This window comes from Neovison vison, chromosome 13 (assembly GCF_020171115.1).
Source record: "Neovison vison isolate M4711 chromosome 13, ASM_NN_V1, whole genome shotgun sequence".
NCBI classification, from domain to species: domain Eukaryota; kingdom Metazoa; phylum Chordata; class Mammalia; order Carnivora; family Mustelidae; genus Neogale; species Neogale vison.
In genome coordinates, this window is record NC_058103.1 from 1,065,556 (window position 1) to 1,085,978 (window position 20,423).

At 62.1% G+C, this 20,423-nt stretch overlaps 2 gene segments (V, D, J or C); both read left to right on the plus strand.

Moving 5' to 3' along the window:
* The window catches only part of LOC122893823, a 121,549-nt gene extending 102,722 nt beyond the window's left edge, over positions 1 to 18,827 (plus strand). The window contains 7 exon segments of the C gene segment in view: positions 8,992 to 9,042; positions 14,724 to 15,041; positions 15,116 to 15,457; positions 15,701 to 16,018; positions 16,119 to 16,451; positions 18,444 to 18,559; positions 18,645 to 18,827. Of these exon segments, the coding sequence occupies positions 8,992 to 9,042; positions 14,724 to 15,041; positions 15,116 to 15,457; positions 15,701 to 16,018; positions 16,119 to 16,451; positions 18,444 to 18,559; positions 18,645 to 18,653 (1,487 nt within the window).
* The window catches only part of LOC122893824, a 248,194-nt gene that overhangs the window by 173,266 nt on the left and 54,505 nt on the right, over positions 1 to 20,423 (plus strand). The window contains 1 exon segment of the C gene segment in view: positions 8,194 to 8,239. Within this exon segment, the coding sequence occupies positions 8,194 to 8,239 (46 nt within the window).

A 20,423-nucleotide genomic window follows, 5' to 3' on the forward strand; every position in this document is an offset into this window, starting at 1 on the left:
TCCATCCCTTCACTTTCAGTCTGGATGTATCCTTAGGTTCGAAATGGATCTCTTGTAGACAGCATATGGATGGGTCCTGTCGTTTTATCCAGTCTGCAACCCTGTGCCATGTTGGGGCGCATTTAGGCCATTCACATTGAGAGTGATTGTTGAGAGATACGTTTTCACTGACATCGTGTTACCTGTGAAGTCCTTGTTTTTATAGATTGTCTCCATATATTTCTGTTCAATGATATTCTTAGGATTTTTCCTCTTTTATAGAACCCCCCCTTAATATTTCCTGAAGTGTCAGCTTGGTGGTCACATACTCTTTTAAGCCTTGCTGGTTTTGGGAGCTCTTTATGTCTCCATCCATTTTGAATGTCAGTCTTGCTGGATAAAGTATTCTTGGCTGCATGTTCTTCTCATTTAGTGTCCTGAATATATCTTTCCAGCCCTTTCTGGCTTGCCAGGTCTCTGTGGACAGGTCTGACGTTATTCTGATGGTCCTTCCTCTGTACCTAAGGAATCTCTTTCCCCTAGCTGCTTTCAAGAGATCCTGTCTACAATTATGATTCCTCATGTTCACAATTTGGTATCTTGAGTTCTTTCTAGATTCTTTGATCTTGGGGGGAGACCTTTCTGCCTCTAGAACACGGATGCTAATTCCATTCCCCAAATTGGGAATTTTCATGGAGAATTTGTTCTCACTGAGAGCATTGTTAACACCTTCCCTCGTGGCTTTCACTTCTGCCCTCATCAATTCCATTTTGTCATCAAAGGCTTTCTCCACCCTAGCCATCGCCTGGATAATTGTTACCCTGATTTCCCTTTCTGACGTACTGTTCATCCATATCCAGTAGCTCTGATGGAGAGGGCACTGTCTGAATTGTTCCTCTGTTGGGCATTCCTCCTCCGAGTCATTTTGGTGAGAAGTGGTTGAGGGGATGTGTAGTGGAATATATCAACCATGATCCAGGCATGGTGCACCCTGGAATGCTTCTGAGCAATCGGGAGTCCCCACCAAAAAGAAATAAAAAAGAAAAATAGAGAGAGAGAGAGAGAAAGAGACACAGGAGAAAAGAAAAAGGAAAAATAAAAGAGAAGACCCAGCCAGAATGGGCCTCAAAAGTAAGATTTATAAAGTATACAAAAATAAACGTCAAACAAAAAGGCCAACAAAAGTAAATGACAAGAAAAAATAGTACCCAGCCAAAATGAACCCCAAGTATAGATTTATATACAACCAGAACAAAAACAAATACACAGAAACACTGACAGAGGAAAAAGATGGGAGAGTGGTTATAAATTCTCAGTGTGGGCGAGGACGGTTATTTTGATTCTTCCTGGGTGTATCTTGATATCTTTGTTAAAGGACTCAAGTTTCCCGAAATAAGGGGGGATTAAAACTGGTTTATACACAGGGGTACCGTTGATTGGGGAAAGAGGATTACTTTGAAGCTTATCTCTATGTGAATATTTAAAAAAATAGAAAAGCAAAAGATAAACAGGAATATATATCAAAAACATCCAAGTTAAAAGGTTATTATGAATTTGTTGTACTGAGCATCTCATTGTGATGGTAAATAGGTTAAAAATTATTTAAAAATTAAAAAGAATGAGATTAGTGGGAATGAATTTAAGATAAAAGTTGTATCTATGAAGTAGTGGTGCTTGTCCTCTTGTTCTTTGCTTTTTGTTAGTTTGGGGGTTTTTTTGGTTTTTTTTTTTTTTTTTGGTGGCTTTTTGGCTGGCTTTCTGGGGGAGGGCCCCACCGCATGGTTTTTCGGGGAGTCTTGCTAGAGTTGAGTCCTCCTGCCCCCATGAAGGGGGTGGTCTCTGAGGAAACCGGTTTTTCAGGCTTTTGTTCTCTGGGGGTTTTTTGGGTTTTGTTTTTTGTTTTTCTCCCCTTGGCAGTTTTTGGTGGTTCTTTGGAGGTCTAGAGGAAAGCAAACTGCAGCCAGACCTCCATCTCAGAGAGAAGCCTCACCTGCTCCCCTCTGGGTGCTCCAGAGCACATACATTCCCCCCCCTGCTGCTGGCAGAGCAGGTCCCCAGTCACAGTCTCAGGGGTCACAGGAGCTCCCCTTTGTACCCCGGTGTTAGCAAAACCAGAAAAAGTACTAGTCCAGAGAGCTGGCTTCCAGCGGCTGCCTCTGCCGTGGCTGTCTGGGCAGGTGCAGACCACCAGAGAGGTCCCAACCAGAGAGAGCGCGCTGAGATTTTCACAATGGCCCGGGTGGAGTGTTCAGACTCTTGCCTGGTCCTCGAGAGCACCGAGAGCACCGGCTAGTGTCCACAGGGACCTCTCTCGGGGGAGGGGGTGGAGCGTGACTCAGACCCTGGCAGTGCAGCGCTTACTCAGCGTGCAAAAAGCTGTGGTTCTAGAGAGCATGGCTGGTGTCCACAGCAGACTCCGTCACCCAGCCGTCACCCAGACGCTCTCACGTGTGCTGGTGGCTCAGGGACCAGACCTGGCTTCTTCACTGCACTCTCTCTGGCTCAGCACCAGGTAGCCATCCTGGGTCGGTGGGCTTAAGTCCCTGTCCCTAACTGCCCTGTGTGCACCAATTTCCCCTTAAGATCCTTTGCTCTTTTGGAGTGCTTTCAACCAGACTCCGAGTTAATGCTGGTCCCCAGGCGCAGGGCGCTCTCGCACTGGGGTATTACTTTCCAGTGGGTCACCTCTGGTGGCTCCCTCCCCCTTTTGGTTGTCTTCCGATATCAGTCCGACGTTCCCACTCCGCTTTACCTGCCCACTGGCGTCTTCTGCCCCCGTAGAGATCCAGACGCGTATAATCCTACTTCTCAGGCTGATTCCATGGGTGATCAGAGTTCTTTGGTAGATAATTAGCTCACTTTAGGGGACTGGTTGAAACAGCATCTCCTACTTCTCCACCATTTTGTCCACGTTCCAAGAACTTCATTTTTAATTTGGAATAAAAGTTTACAACTTGATTTTTTCAAAAAAGTCAACAAACAGCAAGCACCCATTAATAAAAGTCTTAAATAGTAAAAAGAAGAAAGAGAAGAAGAGAAGGAGGAGGAGAAGGAGGAAAAGCCGCTGTCTCATGCTAGCCAGACAGCAGGTGGATGTGAGGTGTCTGTCCAGCAGTGTATGGTCCCTAACCCCCAGCGAAATGCGAGTCCTCCCAGCTCCAGGGGACGGGAGCAGCAGGGAGGCCCAAGATGGACACAGGATTCACTCTGGACAAGGAGCTGCTGAAGAACCTGGGGCTTCCCTTCTTGTACAAAAAGCCAGAATGGCAATGAATGCACGTTAACCCCTGCCCATCCCTCCTGCTTCAGGTGCCAGTGACGGGGGCAGCCCCTCCCCTGCCATGAAGGAATGGCCTTCACAGAGATACCTGCCCAATACCGCATACCCTCACTGGCTGGGTAAGTTCCCGTCCTGACTCTGCACTCAGTGAGGAGTCCAACGTCAGCCCTGTCTACCCCATTGTCAACCCTTTGTCGTGTGCACTGAAGGTGCTCTGTCCCATAGAGCATGATGACCGCCCCGGCCAGTCCCTTCTCTCAGGCATGTGGCGACATATGAGCTGCCTTCTCACAGCTTTGTTAACCACCACCTGTCTGGGCTGCAGGGATCGGGGGGACTGGCCAGGATCCACTGGGTCTTCTGTTCTTTCCAGACCAGGACTTGGTGCCCTCCCGTTGTTCTGCACATTTGTTTGTAAGCTCCCACCTATTTTTCTGGGTTTTACTCCTTTTTGCTCATGTCATAGGGTCTCAGAGGAGGGCAATCCTGTTCCTTATTCCTCTCTATTCCTTTTGGTGGCTTCTCACAACTGCTGGTCTGTCGGCAACAGCAAGGACTTGTTCTTTCCAGCCTGAGAGATGAAGCAAGAAGATGTTCCTCTTGTGGTTTTGTCCTTTAGGACCTCCCTTCTGGAGTCACGTGCTCAGGAACCAGCTCCGCATGGCAGAGGCCATCAGACGTCAAGTCTCAGATAGGAAGCTTCTCCCCAGGACTGTGACGAACGCTCCCAGAACTTGCCAGAGCGCACCTGCATTCCGGCCATCTGGTCTACCACTGTGCCCGATTTTAGGGGTGCATCACCCAGGAGTGTGATTAGCTCCCCGAAACATGGCAGCACCGCAGGCCTGGAAGGACCTCAAGGCCCCACACTAGCCACTCCTAGCTCACCAGTCATTTTCAGAAGCGATTGCCTGGACATGTCCTGACCGACAGAGTGCCCTCCCCACCTATCACAGGGGTTTAGAATTCAGCTCGCCTCCGAGTCGTATTCAGGGCAGCTAAGTAAGCGAGTCACCGTCCCAGTCATCGTTCTGGGACGGGTAGGGCCCCGGGCGCCTGTAGCTGTGGGCAGAGGCTGGAATGCCCACCACTGACCCCAGTCCCAGCCGCCCCGTTACACTGATCCAGATACCACACTGGCACTTGCTGGGGCGCACACCTGTAACCCCCATGTCCTTTCCCTGGAGGGCAGGGGCAGGCTCCCAGAACTGGCCCACGGGATGCTGCACAGCCCAGCCTGGGTACGAGCACGGCCAGACCCGTGGCTTACAGGCTCTGGACCCAGAATGGCTGCCCTGACCCAGACTCCACACAGCATCTCCAGAAAGAACTAGGGATGGCAAGTCGGAGGTCTCTGTGGAAGGCCCTGAGCTCTGCCAAGGTTAGGTCTTATCCTCCACGGGGGCCCAATAGGACTCGCTGGCCCGCAGGAGCTGGGCCGGGTCCTCTGCAGGCCAGAAAGTGCTGCGGCCTGACTGGGTCTCTGCCGTGGTGAAGAGGCAGGCACGGGACTGGGCCTGGGAGCTGGAAGAACAGGGCTGCAGGGCAAGGAAGGCACCTTCCTTCCCCCAGCCAGGAGCTGACGGCCCAGAAACCCAGAGCAGGTGCTTTCTGAAGGGCCAGAGCACACCTTACCCTTCGAGGAGACAGCGGGCCCAGGGCGAGTCCCCAGCGAGTGGGGGCGGGGGAGCCCCTCCTCCTTGGGCCCTGGAGGGCAGGCTCTGGAGGCCCAGGCATGGGGGTGGGGAGGGACCACAGGCTGTGACCTCTCCTCGACCTGCCCTGCCCCCAGCCCCAGGTCCTGCCCCCAGCCCCAGGTCCTGCCCCCAGCCCCAGGTCCCCAGGGCCTGCCTCACGCAGGCTACAGGAGCACCTCCTCCCAGGGACAGACCGCTGCTCTCCCCACCTCACCCTGCCTCTCCTTCCCCACCTGCACCCTCCACAGGTAACTCGGGGCCATTGTGCTAGCCTGCCCTTACACAGGGCACCCCCACGGTGAACTCAGGCTTCTCCCTCCCCGCCCCAGACCCAGATACTGTGCATGGGCTGGCGTCCAACCATGCCTGGAGAGGTCCTGAGCCCCAGCATCATGGCGGGGCCTCCCCAGCACCTCGTGTCCACCTGCCGGAGGCTGACGTGACCAGCTGCACCCCTCACTGCCCCTGCATGACACTCCCCAGCTTCTCCCCTTTTCCCCAAGATCAGGCACCTTGGTCCCCAATCCTGGGAGGCCACCTCAGACAGTCTGCCCTGCTCTCCCTAACCCCTGCTCCCCACCCGTCCCACAGGAGCCCCCGTGACAGACCTGCCACCCCAAGGGCTCCTTAACCCTCCCAGACCTCCTGCTCCTGGTGCCCCCAGGCCGGCCTAGACCCATCCTCCACACCATAGTAGACAGAACTTTCCAGAAAGAGACTCTAAACCAGGCCCAGACACAAGCCTCTTCGAGGGGCACATGGCACAGGTTGGAATCCGAGCCACGTGGCCGCCTCTCCAGACACACCGCCAGCCTGTGGTCTTGGCCTCGGCTGTCCCTCTGCCTGGAATCACACACACACACACACACACACGCACGCACTCACACACAGACTTCCAACACCCTCTTCACCCACCCGCTCCACCAGCGAGCCCCAGGGCGTCATCAGTCCCTCCCTGCCCCCGGCCGCATCCCTGCCCCTAGCCGTTGCCCCTGCATCCGCGCATCTGCCACTCTCACGCCGGCTGTGGGAGCCCGTGTGGGTCTCCGCCCCCCTGAAGGCCACAGCCGGTGAACCTGTGGGTCCCAGCACCCAGCCCAGGTCTGACACATGCGGTCAGGGGAGAGCAGCCCCGCAGGGGGAGACACGGCCCCGTGGACCGTCGTGCCCTGCCCCCTGAGCCCGCCCCCAGCCACGGACGTGCAGAGCTGGGAACCCTCCTCCAGGCCCCACAGCTCCGGCCAACCGGCACAGCCCTGGGCCCAGCAGCCTGTTCATGGGGACAGTGAATGGGCAGAGTTCCCAAGGGAGCTGCCCTTGGGTCCACAGATGTGGCCAGAGGGAAGGTGGCCTCATCGGCTAAGCCTCAGGCAGGCCCCCCGGCGCCCAACTGGGGATTGGCCTCGGACCTCTGTGTGGCCCTGCCTGCGGCAGCCGGCGACCTTCCCAGACCACGTGTCTCGGAGGCAGGTGGCCTGTGGCACGGCCCTGGGTCTACTCTTATTTCTGAAAGATAAAAGGAAAACAGACACAGGAAGGCCTCTAATATTCTGTTATTGTTACTGCTGGCCACTTGTTTGCCGCTGAGTCAGGAACGGCCGGAGGACGGGGGTCTGTGGTTCCCCCCTCCCCCTCCTCCCGTAGGGTCCTTGGGCTTTTGGCTGAGCCAGGAACCACAGTGCTAACTGGGGCCACAGTGATTCACAACCCTACAGAAACCCCGCAGGGGAGCACTCCAGCAGCGGAGGGGGCCCTCGGGTCCCAGCACACCCGCCAGGGGCAGGGGGGCAGCCCAGGAAACCTGGGGGAGGGGTACTTAGCCACCTCACAAGGCAAAGGGACTTTGCAAGGGGACAGGACGTGACCACGGGGACGGCCTGGGTCATCGACAGGCTGGAGGAGGCGTGGTGTGCGCAGCAGCCTGGATTCCAGGGGAGGGGATGGGAGCTTGGTCGGGGCCGGGCAGGGCGCGCCACCCTGGGCCCCGAATAGTGACGGCTCTCGCAAGGCTGTGCGGGGAGACCGTGACCTCAGGACCAACGCAAGTGGTGCCTGGGGGACATCAAATGCAGGCCCAGCGCTCGGGGGGCAGGAGGGACGGTGCGGGGGCACAGGGCGGGGGCACAGGGCGGGCCATTCCTCCAGCAGACAGCAGGCTTTCCGGCCCCTGCGGCTCCCTGGGGACCTTGGCTGGGCGGGGGGTTCTGTGGGACCCAGCACAGCCCGGCGCACTGTGCAGATGCTTACTCGGGCCCCTGGGGCCGGTGCGCACCGGTCACCGTCCCCTCGGCTGCGTCTGCTACCCACCCTCAGGGCGAGCTGCTGTCTCCACGGGGGAGGGGAGGGGTGTCAGGGGCACTAGGAGGTCAAGTGGGTCTTTGTCTGGGAGGCGCAGCTGGGCAGAGACTGTGCTCCTGGGATTTGGTTTACTGGGGCCAAGGCTCCCTGGTCACCGTCTCCTCCGGTGAGTCTCCGTGGCAGCAGCTCTGTGGGCACAGGGCCAGGCACCTGGGGCCGGCCGCAGCTCTGAGCCCAAGGTCCAGCCTGGGGCCCTGCGGGACCGCAAGGTCCCCACTAGGTCCCAGCCCCGTGGGGACTGGACTCAGAGCTGGCAGAGCCCCTGGGTGGCAACCGAGCTGAGGGCCAGGCAGACAGACGCCCCGGGGCTCGGGCGTTGGTGGGAAGGGAAGCGTGGGGCCTGCTTTCTGTGAGCAGGGGCTGGGCAGCTGCACCAGTGTGGCCATGACTACTTGGACGTCTGGGGCCAGGGCACCCTGGTGACCGTCTCCTCAGGTAACTGCAACCCTCCCTGCCTCGCTCTGGCCCTGGGGGTCCATCTGGGGGCAGGGGAGCCGGCGGCGTGGGCTGCGTCCTCGGGCTCCGAGGTGGACGGTGCAAGCCGGGAGGGTTTCTATTGGGGGAGAAGCAGGGACTGTGTCCCTGTGCGACGCTTTTGGTTCCTGGGGCCAGGGGACTCTGGCCCCCGTGTCCTCAGGTAAGACGGCTTCCCTCTGGCCCTTCGTTCCAGCCCCGGAGCTGAAGGTTCCCAAGACCCCCGGGGTCTGTGGGGCCCAGTCTAGTGAGGGCTGCCTCTGCGACTCTGGGGGGCCTCTCTGTGGGGTGGGGAGCGGGGCTGGCAGAGCAGGCTCCGCGTCTGGGGTGCGTCCACTGTGGCTGGGCAGCCAGGCGGGGCCGAGGTTTTTGTACACCCCCTGACGGGGCCTTTGGCAATGTGACTACTTTGACTACTGGGGCCAGGGGACCCTGGTCACCGTCTCCTCCGGTGAGTCCTTCCAGCCCTTCTCTCCTCTCTCTCTCTGGGGCTTTTTGCTGCATTTGGGGGAGAAAATGAGGCTGTCTGGGTCTGGGATCTGGGAGGACCAGGGGAAGGGAAGGGGCCGGCGGCCGGCGGTAACCCGCCATCCTGGCACTCAGCCTCCCTTGCCTCCTGGGCTGCCCTGTCGGCCCCACCGGCTGGGGTTTGAGGTCTGAGGGTCTGCCAGGCCGGACTTCTTGTCCGGATTTCCTGCACAATTGTCACATTGTGACAACTGGCTTGACTACTGGGGCCAGGGGACCCTGGTCACCGTGTCCTCAGGTGGGTCCTCAGCCTCCCCACTTTGGCCGCACTCGGGGGGATCAGGCTGTTGGGGTTTCTGCAGGCCAGGACGGGGACAGGAACGGGGGCCTGGTGACCACCGTGCCCTGAGGACGGCTGCACTCAGAGCCAAGGCGGCTCCTTTGGCTGGTCTTGGGGCCCACGGTGACTGTGGTGCGATCAGTGGAATCGGGGTCTCTGCGGCTGTGGCCCTTGGGGCAGATTGGACCTCGGAGTCCCAGTTAGGGGCTTGTAGCCGGGCGGCCCAGGTGCGCAGTGCCTGGGCTTCTCTGGGGTCTCAGGGGGCAATGGGGGGTGACTTGGATGATTGGCTTCTGTGGGGTCCAGAGACTGTGCCAGCCTCTGAGTCAGGGCGAGGCCGGGCCAGGCCCCCGGGGTTTTGGTGGGGTGCAGACGGCGAATTCACCACTGTGACTACTACGGTATGGACTACTGGGGCCAGGGGACCTCGGTCACCGTGTCCTCAGGTAAGACTGGCCTGCGATGGCCTTTATTTTCTGCTCCTTTCTGTGGGGTTTTCTGAGCACCGATGGCCGGTCCTTGGGACAGGCCCCCCAGGGGCAGGCTGGCCGGGAGGGGACGAGGACCAGGTGATCTGGGGACTTCCGCGCCTCTTGATTTTCCAGTGCCGTTCTAAAACTTAGAATCCTGCCGGCAGGCCCTGTGCAGGCCCTGAGCCGCTGAAGAGGGGGCTGGAGGCTGGGCCGGCCACTGTGGGTCCTGGGGTCAGCTAGGAACGTGCACGGCCGGCTGTGTGTGCAGGAGAGGGGAGGGCTACGGGTAGTGGGAGACTGTGCTGGGAACCAGGAGTGCGGCTCGGGGCTAGGCTGTTTAGGATTCCTGGTCTGGGACAGAGCCGTCCTGGCGGGGAGGGACACTGAGGGGCAGGTCTGGGGCCCAGGGAGCTGGGCTCTGCACGGTCGGCCCCCAGGGGAGCGTGGCTTGTCCCTGCTAAGCGTATGCGCTCTCAGCATGGAAGGGCAGGACATCCTTGAAGGGTTTCTTTTCTCCGGAGAGAAATCGCTAAACAACGGTGACTTTAAAATGTCAGAGATTTTCAAGTGTCTTAGACTTTTTAGTGGTATCAGGCCATTAACCTGCCAGAATCTTATCTTTCTGGAGTCGATGCGAGAAGGCGGCCCCCGCCACACCTGAGTTTTGACGATGATCAATGAAGTTTATTTTTTGTTTAATTCAGCGATTCAGGAAGCTGCGGGCCGCGTCGGTGGGGGCAGGGCCGGGCCGGGGCAGGTGGCAGGAAGCAGGTCTCTGGGACCGTCTATTTTAGGAAGCAAGAAAACACACTTGCAAATTCATAGTTTGTGGTTAGCAGAAGTGGTTTTCGGGTGGTTTTGCCCAGTCCCAGGGGCCAGTGGGGCCTCCTGCAAAACAACACCTGCGTGATTTGCATTTTCTAAAATAAGCCGAGAGGCTGGCAGGAGCCCAGAGGCTTCCTTTTCTGACTTTCCGAATTTAATCTCTCGGTCTTGGCTCACCAACGTCTGAATTACACTCATTTCCAAAGTAAGACGTTGAGGACCTTCAGCTGGTCTCAGGGACGGTTTGCAGCGCGTTCCTGTTCCTGTTGGGTTTTCTGAATCAGTGGCTCCTGGTCGTTGACCCCAAACCGCCCTCCGGTGCCCCGAGGCAGGGTTTTGCGAACTCTGTGTCCATGTTCTAAGACTTTCTCTTTGTGAGGGAGAGGCACCCAGGTACCCTGAGGAGGTGACCTTCCCGGCAGCCTGTTCGCAGACCTGTTTTCAAGCATTCCTTTGGGGACACATTTTAGAGGAAACGAGTGATTGTCCTGAGTGGTTTCAGGGAAGCGCGTTCTTGCTGGACTAAGAGGAAGCCCCGTCAGGTCTCGGATCAGAAAGGAACTGTGCCGGGCTCCCGCGCCGATGGGGCCCCCCGGCCCGCCGTGGCTGGGGGTCTCCCCGGGCCCGCCGTGGCTGGGGCAGGCACTCGTGGCTTCTGCCGCCAGGCCAACCGCCTGTGCATCAACCACCCGATTTTCATGGATTTGGAGGAATTCTCCCAAGACCCCCACAGTGACCAGGGAGCCCAGCTGGTAAGAGAGAAGCTCGTATTTCCTGTTTTGGCTTCTGGGGGTGAGACTCAGTCTTCAGTGTGGGCTCAGTGAAACAATGAGGTTCATGTGTATGGGTCCCAGCTCTCCGCCTGACTTTCTCTAAAGGAAGAGCGGTGTCCTACGGACACAGCTGCAAGGGCTGCCCGAGGCTTCTTGGCTGTGGATCGCTACGGCTCGGCAGTCCCACTTAGACTTTTGGTTGTGAACGCGGCCCTGGTGTGGGGCCACGGCCACCGCTGGGAGGGGATTTCTGACAGAGCAGAACGAGAAGTGTAGATTCAGCGAAGACTTGTTTCTGGCCCTATGTAATGATGATTTTTATTTAGAGGGAACTTGGCTAAAGTGGGGGGCCTACTTTAGACTCTGAAGGCAGGAGGTCAGCTCAGGCAAGTGCCCAGGAGGGTGCAGGCCGGGCGCCCCTCTCTCAGCCCAGAAGCAGCACGCCCTGCTCGGGAGCAGGGACACAGCTTTCCACCGCGGACAGTGAGCCCTCCTCCATCCTTGCAACGTGTCCTAGTGAATCTTAACTGGCCAGGAAGCGTTTTACCCAGGACACTGACGGAGTGACTGCCAGTGCTTGGGCACCAAGAGCCGGCTCAGCCTGGGGTCACAACCAAATAGGGGGTCCTAGTGGAAAATCCACAAGGACACACAACCGTGGAACAGGCAGGGCGAAGCACCAGAAGGTGCAGACCCAGAGCCAGGCCCATCAGGATCGGACTCCTGGGTGAGCTGGCTTTAGCAGGAAGCACGCAGATCCGGAGCTCCGAACTTTTCTAGCCCGTCCCGGGACCGGACTTTTCCGGGACTGCGGGACCCAGGACTACACTGGGCTGGCCAAAGCGGCCAATCTGGCTTCACTAAGCCAAATTGAACTGCCACTTCTGGGCTGAGCTGGGTTGAGCTGAGCTGGGCTGAGCTGGACTGAGCTGGACTGAGCTGGGCTGAGCTGGGCTGGGCTGGACTGAGCTGGGCTGGGCTGGACTGGGCTGAGCTGGGCTGAGCTGGGCTGAGCTGGACTGAGCTGGGCTGGGCTGAGCTGAGCTGGACTGGACTGGGCTGAGCTGAGCTGGACTGAGCTGGGCTGGGCTGAGCTGAGCTGGGCTGGGCTGAGCTGAGCTGGACTGGACTGGGCTGGGCTGGGCTGAGCTGGACTGAGCTGGGCTGGGCTGAGCTGGGCTGGACTGAGCTGAGCTGGGCTGGGCTGAGCTGGGCTGAGCTGAGCTGGACTGAGCTGAGCTGGGCTGGACTGGGCTGAGCTGGGCTGAGCTGGACTGAGCTGGGCTGAGCTGGACTGAGCTGGGCTGGGCTGAGCTGAGCTGGACTGAGCTGAGCTGAGCTGGGCTGGGCTGAGCTGAGCTGGGCTGGGCTGGGCTGGGCTGAGCTGGGCTGGGCTGAGCTGAGCTGGACTGAGCTGGGCTGGGCTGGGCTGAGCTGGACTAAGCTGAGCTGGGCTGGGCTGAGCTGGGCTGGACTGAGCTGGGCTGAGCTGGGCTGAGCTGAGCTGGGCTGGACTGGGCTGAGCTGAGCTGGACTGAGCTGGGCTGGGCTGAGCTGAGCTGGACTGAGCTGAGCTGAGCTGGGCTGGGCTGAGCTGGGCTGGGCTGAGCTGGGCTGAGCTGAGCTGGGCTGGACTGGGCTGAGCTGAGCTGGACTGAGCTGGGCTGAGCTGAGCTGGGCTGGACTGGGCTGAGCTGAGCTGGACTGAGCTGAGCTGAGCTGGGCTGAGCTGGGCTGGGCTGAGCTGAGCTGGACTGAGCTGGGCTGAGCTGGACTGAGCTGAGCTGAGCTGGGCTGAGCTGGACTGGGCTGAGCTGAGCTGGACTGAGCTGGGCTGAGCTGAGCTGGGCTGGACTGGGCTGAGCTGAGCTGGACTGAGCTGGGCTGGGCTGAGCTGAGCTGGACTGAGCTGAGCTGAGCTGGGCTGAGCTGGGCTGGGCTGAGCTGAGCTGGACTGAGCTGGACTGAGCTGAGCTGAGCTGGGCTGGGCTGAGCTGGGCTGGGCTGAGCTGGGCTGAGCTGAGCTGGGCTGGACTGGGCTGAGCTGAGCTGGACTGAGCTGGGCTGAGCTGAGCTGGGCTGGACTGGGCTGAGCTGAGCTGGACTGAGCTGAGCTGAGCTGGGCTGAGCTGGGCTGGGCTGAGCTGAGCTGGACTGAGCTGGGCTGAGCTGGACTGAGCTGAGCTGAGCTGGGCTGAGCTGGACTGGGCTGAGCTGAGCTGGACTGAGCTGGGCTGAGCTGAGCTGGGCTGGACTGGGCTGAGCTGAGCTGGACTGAGCTGGGCTGGGCTGAGCTGAGCTGGACTGAGCTGAGCTGAGCTGGGCTGAGCTGGGCTGGGCTGAGCTGAGCTGGACTGAGCTGGACTGAGCTGGGCTGGGCTGAGCTGAGCTGCGCTGAGCTGGGCTGAGCTGGGCTGGGCTGAGCTGAGCTGGACTGAGCTGGGCTGGGCTGGGCTGAGCTGGGCTGAGCTGGACTGAGCTGGGCTGGCTGAGCTGAGCTGGACTGAGCTGAGCTGAGCTGAGCTGGGCTGGGCTGAGCTGGGCTGAGCTGGGCTGGGCTGAGCTGGGCTGAGCTGAGCTGGACTGAGCTGGGCTGGGCTGAGCTGAGCTGGACTGAGCTGGGCTGGGCTGGGCTGAGCTGGGCTGAGCTGGACTGAGCTGGGCTGGCTGAGCTGAGCTGGACTGAGCTGAGCTGAGCTGAGCTGGGCTGGGCTGAGCTGGGCTGAGCTGAGCTGAGCTGGGCTGGGCTGGGCTGAGCTGGGCTGGGCTGAGCTGAGCTGGACTGAGCTGGTCTGAGCTGGGCTGGGCTGAGCTGAGCTGGACTGGACTGGGCTGGGCTGGGCTGAGCTGGACTGAGCTGCTCTGAGCTGGACTGAGCTGGGCTGGGCTGGACTGGGCTGAGCTGGGCTGAGCTGGACTGAGCTGGGCTGAGCTGGGCTGAGCTGAGCTGGGCTGGACTGGGCTGAGCTGAGCTGGACTGAGCTGGGCTGGGCTGAGCTGAGCTGGGCTGAGCTGGGCTGAGCTGGGCTGGGCTGAGCTGAGCTGGACTGAGCTGGGCTGGGCTGAGCTGAGCTGGACTAAGCTGAGCTGGGCTGGGCTGAGCTGGGCTGGACTGAGCTGGGCTGAGCTGGGCTGAGCTGAGCTGGGCTGGACTGGGCTGAGCTGAGCTGGACTGAGCTGGGCTGGGCTGAGCTGAGCTGGACTGAGCTGAGCTGAGCTGGGCTGAGCTGGACTGAGCTGAGCTGAGCTGGGCTGAGCTGGGCTGGGCTGAGCTGAGCTGGACTGAGCTGGGCTGGACTGAGCTGAGCTGAGCTGGGCTGAGCTGAGCTGGGCTGGACTGGGCTGGGCTGGGCTGGGCTGGACTGAGCTGCTCTGAGCTGGACTGAGCTGGGCTGGGCTGAGCTGAGCTGGGCTGGACTGGGCTGGGCTGGGCTGGGCTGAGCTGATCTGGGCTGAGCTGAGGTGGCGGAGCTGGACCAGGCTGGGTGCATTGAGTTGATTAAACAGGGTCACTGAGCTGGTCCAGCCAAAGTGGACTGGCTGAGCAGTCTTGGCCCAGAGGAGCTTGATGTCCTAGTTTGGGCTGGATTCGCCTGCAATGAGCCACATGCGGGTCCAAGTTGTCACATACTCACCGTCCCCGACCCTAGCCGCACTGGCCAGGGGGCTCCCCTCCATGCTGTCTGCATCACAGACGGCTCATGGGGCTTGGGGCTGAGCACAGCAGTCTGGCTCCAGTGTCTCGGAGGGAAAGCAGCGCTGGCCCAGCCATGCGGAGCCGGGAGCCAGGGTACCAGAGTGCTCTCGAGGCCGCGGAGACCCCAGCTTCCCACAAGTCCAGAGCTCGGCTTCTGCAGCTGGGTGGGGGGCGTTGAACCTCCCCTTCGCGGCTGGACTTGGCCTCAGCCCAGCCGCCCGCTGCCCCGTCGGTCAAGGCTGGGAAGGCTGTGAGGCCAGCCCTTGTGGCAGTGGGATGAGGGGGCCACGGGGCTGGCCTGGCGGAGTGTGGGGAGAAGACACCTTGTCACTCACCTCCTGTCCCTCTGTGGTCCTCAGAGAACCCATCCCCTCCAAACCTCTTCCCCCTCATCACCTGTGAGAGTCTCCAGTCCGATGAGACCCTGGTGGCCATGGGCTGTCTGGCCGGGGACTTCCTGCCCAACACCATCACCTTCTCCTGGACCTACAAGAACGACAGTGAGGTCGGCCGCCAGGACGTCAAGTACTTCCCTTCGGTTCTGAGAGAGGGCAAGTATGTGGCCACCTCTCAGGTGCTCCTGCCCTCCGTCGACGTCCTCCAGAGCTCCGAGGACTACCTCACATGCAAGGTCAAGCACACCAAGGGTAACAAATCCGTGAAAGTGCCCGTCCCAGGTGAGAGCCGGGCCCTCCTCCCGCGGCTGGGTGGGCAGGGGAGGCCAGGGGGCTGACGCCTGGTCCCCTCCCAGCAGCGGCCGTGGAAGTGCCCCCCAACGTGACCGTCTTCATTCCGCCCCGCGATGCCTTCTCTGGCGACGGCCAGCGCACGTCCCAGCTCCTGTGCCAGGCCAGGGGCTTCAGCCCCAAGCAGATCTCCGTGTCCTGGTTTCGTGACGGAAAGCCGCTCGCGTCCGGCATCGACACTGGCAAGGTGGAGGCCGACGGGAAAGTGTCCGGGACAGTGACCTACAGAGTGCTCAGCTCGCTGACCATCACCGAGAGCGCCTGGCTCAGCCAGAGCGTGTTCACCTGCCAAGTGGAGCACAGCGGCGTGACCTCCGAGAGGAACGTGTCCTCAGTGTGCACCTCCAGTGAGTGCTCGGCCCCGGGGCGGCCCCTCGGGCGTGGGGTCCCTCGCGTGCGGGGCGTCCGCTGAGGCCGGCCACTCCCCGAGCCTTGGCTTCCCGGAGCGGCCAAGGGCTGGGAGGCAGGGGCCCAGCGTTCCTCTCCCGTGGGCCCCTGGGGCTCAGGGCGGCTCAGCGATCCCGTGCTCTTTGGTGACGGTGCCCGCCTCTGCCCGGCCGGTCGCTGACACAAACTCTCCCCTGCCCTAGACGCAGCCGTGGGCATCAGAGTCTTCACCATCGCACCCTCCTTTGCCAGCATCTTCCTCACCAAGTCGGCCAAGCTGTCCTGCCTGGTCACAGACCTGGGCACCTACGACAGCCTGACCATCACCTGGACCCGCCAGAATGGCGAGCCTCTGAAAACGCACACCAACATCTCTGAGAGCCACCCCAACATCACCTTCAGCGCCATGGGGGAGGCCACGGTCTGCGTGGAGGACTGGGAGTCGGGGGAGCGGTTCACCTGCACGGTGACCCACACGGACCTGCCCTCGCCACTGAAGAAGACCATCTCCAGGCCCAAAGGTAGGGCCCCTGCCCCCTCTGCCGCGGGACTCTCCCGTGGCCCCTGGGGGTCTCTCCCCAGCGGCCCCGGCCCGAGCTCACCCCGTCTTTCCTCCCACAGGGGTCCCCAAGCACGTGCCGTCTGTGTACGTCCTGCCGCCAAGCCGGGAGCAGCTGAGCCTGCGGGAGTCAGCCTCGGTCACCTGCCTGGTGACGGGCTTCTCCCCCCCAGACGTGTTTGTGCAATGGCTGCAGAAGGGGCAGCCCGTGCCCCCCAACACCTACGTGACCAGTGCTCCGACGCCCGAGCCCCAAGCCCCCGGCCTCTACTTTGTGCACAGCACCCTGACCGTGAGCGAAGAGGACTGGAGCGCCGGGGAGCCCTACACCTGTGTCGTGGGCCATGAGGCCCTGCCCCACATGGTGACCGAGAGAAGCGTGGACAAGTCCACCGGTAAACCCACCCTCTACAACGTGTCCCTCGTCTTGTCCGACACGGCCGGCACCTGCTACTGACCGCTGGGCCGCTGGATCCCGGCCGGCGGATCCGCGGCCCCTGGCTGACCCCTCGCTGTGTGTGTGTGTGTGTGTGTCCACTAACCTTGTCAACGGGGCAACGTGTGACCTTTTATCAAAATCAGAAATAAAAACATCCATTCAAAAGACACTCCTCCTGAGTAAGCGATGCTCTCACCTGCCGGGGCCACAGCCCTGCTGTCCCCGCCCCACCCAGCCCCCACCCAGCCCCCAGCACCATCCCCGTCCCCAGCCCAGCCTCTGGAAGTCCCTGTGCTCCTTGCAGACCGAGGCCACGCTCACCGCTCCTGTAGCTGCTCCCACGACCACGAGTGTGCAACACACAGACATGATGCACGCGTGCGGATGCCGACATGGACGCACCTGCATGTAGACACACGGACATGTGCACACGCACACCCACACGCGTGGACACATAGAGACGCACACCCTCGTTTATACACACGCACACACAGCCGCACACGGGCGCACACACGCACTCGCTCATCCACACGCGGACACGCACAGACACGTGCACACACAGTCACACACAGGGACACACGTCTGCACGTACAGGCAGACACAGACACACACACGTGTGCACACGTATACACACCTGCACACGCAGGTGCCAGCCCGTGCACACCCGGGGTCCCTCGGTCAGGAACTGCTGGCCTGTCCCGCCGTGTCACTCTCTGCGGGCTCCTGCCCAAGCTCTGCTTGTCCCTCTGTCTCAGCTTGAAGGTCTGGACTCCAGCTGCAGCCACCATTCCCAGGCCTAGGGCCAAGGGAAGTCCCTGCCCATGTCCGTGCCCAGGCTCTTGAAGGTGGCAGAACCCCTGTGGCAGTGCCCACAGGTGAACGGGGCCGGCTGCTTCTGACAAAGCCCCAAGGCCTGGTCATCAGCCCCAGAGGCAGGGAGGCTGTCCCTGGAGGCTTCTCCTTGCAGGGGGGACTGCAGAGGGCCTGGTCTGAGTGGAGAGCCCCTGCAAACACCCAGCCCTGGAAATAGTGGGAAATGAGGCCCCAGGAGCAGGCGTGAGGGGTACAGACCTGGTGGGCGGGAAGGGGCAAGGGTCCGAGTGGGACCCCCTCTACCACAGCAGCACGGGCCCCTCTGGGCTGCCTCCGAGACCCTCCCTGCACACCGGACCTTGGGAACCTGAGCTGCAGATGCCCCAAAGGGCCCAGTGGGCTCCAGACCCTGTTGAGAGTCCTCAGCCTGTCCACGTAGTCCACGCCAGGCTCGCCCTCCCTGGAGCCTCAGGGTTCTATCTGAGCCCTCGGTCCCCGAGGCCTGGCAGTGCAGACAGCTGGCCAGACCCCACACGGGGTCTCCCAGGGGCCACGCCCTCCAAGACCGAGAGACAGCGAGTGGGAGTCTCACTAGGAAATGAGGCGGTTCCCCCTCGGACCCAGACACACGCCAGGTCCCCACTGCCAGGCTCTCCAGCCTCAGCGGCCAGGGGCAAAGCACCCCCTCCAGACCAGAGCCGGCAGAAGGCCCTGCTCCCTGGCTCTCCCCCCGCCCCCGGGCAGCCCTGGCAGTGTGCCCCCAACCCCCACTGCTGCCCAGCCACACCCCTGCGCCTGTGTTGCTCTGCTGTGCTCTCTGCCCCGCCACGGCTCCCACACAGGGTGCTCGGGTCGGCCTTGCTCTGCGCGTTCTGCCTCCGCCTGACCCCCGTCTCGGGCTCCCAGGGCCCAGCTCACGCCTGGCTTCGATGTCTCCCGACTGAGCCCAGGAGCCCTCGGCCCCCAAAGCAAGTGCCGAGGAGACTGTGGGACCAGTCAGGAGCCACGCACACCCACTCCTACTGCCCCTGCCCCGCCCGGACCCCCAGGGGCAGCCTCGCTGAGGCCCAAGGGCAGCTCTGGGGCCGGGCCTCCCTGCCGCGTGGCCTGACCCTCTGTGCTGTGTTCCCTGCAGAGGGAGAGGTGAGCGCTGAGGAGGAAGACTTCGAGAACCTGAACACCGTGACGTCCACCTTCATTGTCCTCTTCCTCCTCAGCGTCTTCTACAGCACCACGGTGACGCTGTTCAAGGTGACGGCAGGGCCGGGGCAGGAGGGGGCGGGGGCAGCCAGCCCAGGGCAGCGGGAAAACACCTCACGCCGTCTGTCGTCCGCAGGTGAAATGACCGGCCCGCGGAGACCTTCAGAGGCCCGGGACGTGGACCCGGGGTGGGCAGCCCGCGGAGCCCGTCAGCGTGTCCTTAGATCTCCCCCCGCCCCGCTTCCAGCTCAAAGACTCGGCCTGTGCAGTGTACCCGCGTGTCGCCTTCCAATAAACGTGTATATTTGATCCTACGGAACCGCGCTGCCGTGCAGGCTTCTGTCCCGAAGTGCTCCTCGGGTGCCGCGTGTGTCCAGGGCCTGTGGGAAAGGCCTGGGTGCGTGCAGGCCTGCCAGGGGACGTGCCGGGGAAGGGGGCCGTGCGGTGGGACCCGGCGTCTCCGGCTCGTCCCGTCTGCTCAAGGACCCTGTCCCAGGCCTGACCTCCCGGACGTGGCGGGAACCGGGAGCCGGGCTCCGTCCCTGTGTGCGACCCGCACGGGCCTCTGCTGCTGGGTCCCCACACGACGCACGGTCCCGTCTCCAGCCCAGCCGGCCTGGCCGCCCCCCAGGCGGCTCCCACCCCTCGTGGGGCTGGGCTGTGTGGGACCGAGGACAGGGCACTGGTCCTGCCAGTGCCGCACCGTGCGGGCGTGTGGACGAGAGCAGGAGCGTCCGGCCGGCCGGGGAGGGAGCGTGCCTGCCAGGGAGCCGCGTCGCGGGGGGCTCCGTGTGTCCCCGTCCCTGTAGGCGAGGGGCAGGCGGCGCCACAGCCGGGAGCCCCAGCGGACGGGGAGTGCAGCAAGGGGACGCGGGTTCGCGTCAGGGCCGCCCATCGGCCGTGGGGCTGTGGCCACCAGGGTCTGGGTGGCAGCGCGTGGGGGAGGGGCAGAAGGGGAGGCGCAGACCCCACAGGCTGAGCGGTCTGCGTGGCGAGGCCGGCGGTGCGCCGGGCTCCTGGGAGGAGGCACTGGAGGAGGCCAGGATGCAGCTCGCAGGTCCCCGTGACCTCCTGGTGGGCACAGGGAGGCCCCAGCTTCGTTCTGGTAACACGGACCCCCGGCCCAGCCTCCCGGGATGAGGGGCCCACGGGGTGCATGCGTGGCTGGGGGCTCTCGTGCCAGGGAGTGGGGGCTGTCACCTCCGATGGTGTCTGTGCTGAGTCCGTGTCCAGGACCCCTGGGGGCAGGGAATCCTCTAGAAGCCAAGAGTCACGTGGGCCGGGGGGACAGTCTGCTCCAGGCTGGGCTCTGGCGGGCTTGTGGGTGCGTCTCCGCGCCATCTGCCTTCGGGCCGTGGCGCTGTCCCCCTGCGCGTGTCCGGATCCCCCTTTGATGGGGCGTCCGTCGGTGGGGCTAAGGTGTCAGCCTCCGCGGCCCCGTTCCCCAGCAAGGCCCCACGCCAGGGCACCGGGGCGACAGGATTTCCATACGTAAACCAGGGCTCTCAAGCCAAGTCCTAACCGTCCACCCCCAGCCTCCAAAATTCTTGTCCTTCCCGGGTGCAGAACGCCGGGCCCAGCCGCTCCCGCCGTCGCCCCACGCGGCCGCCCCGCATGGAAAGCCGCGCCTCAGGAGCACCTGAACCAGGGAGAGGCGAGACGCGGGGTGACCGACCCGCGCACGGAGGCCCCCACGCCGCGTGCCCCCAGGCGGCCAGGCCAGCCGCAGGTGCCCAGGCCCGTCCCTGCAGGGGGGCCCGAGGCAGGGGTCCGGGTCCAGCAGGGCCCCCGGCAGAGGACGAGGCTCCGGAGGATGCGGCCTGGCTCCGCGCTCTGTCTCTGGAGCCCCAGCGGCTCAGGCCCCACTTCGCGGCGGCCGCACCCCGGGACCGGGCCCCCCGCGCCCCTGCCAGCC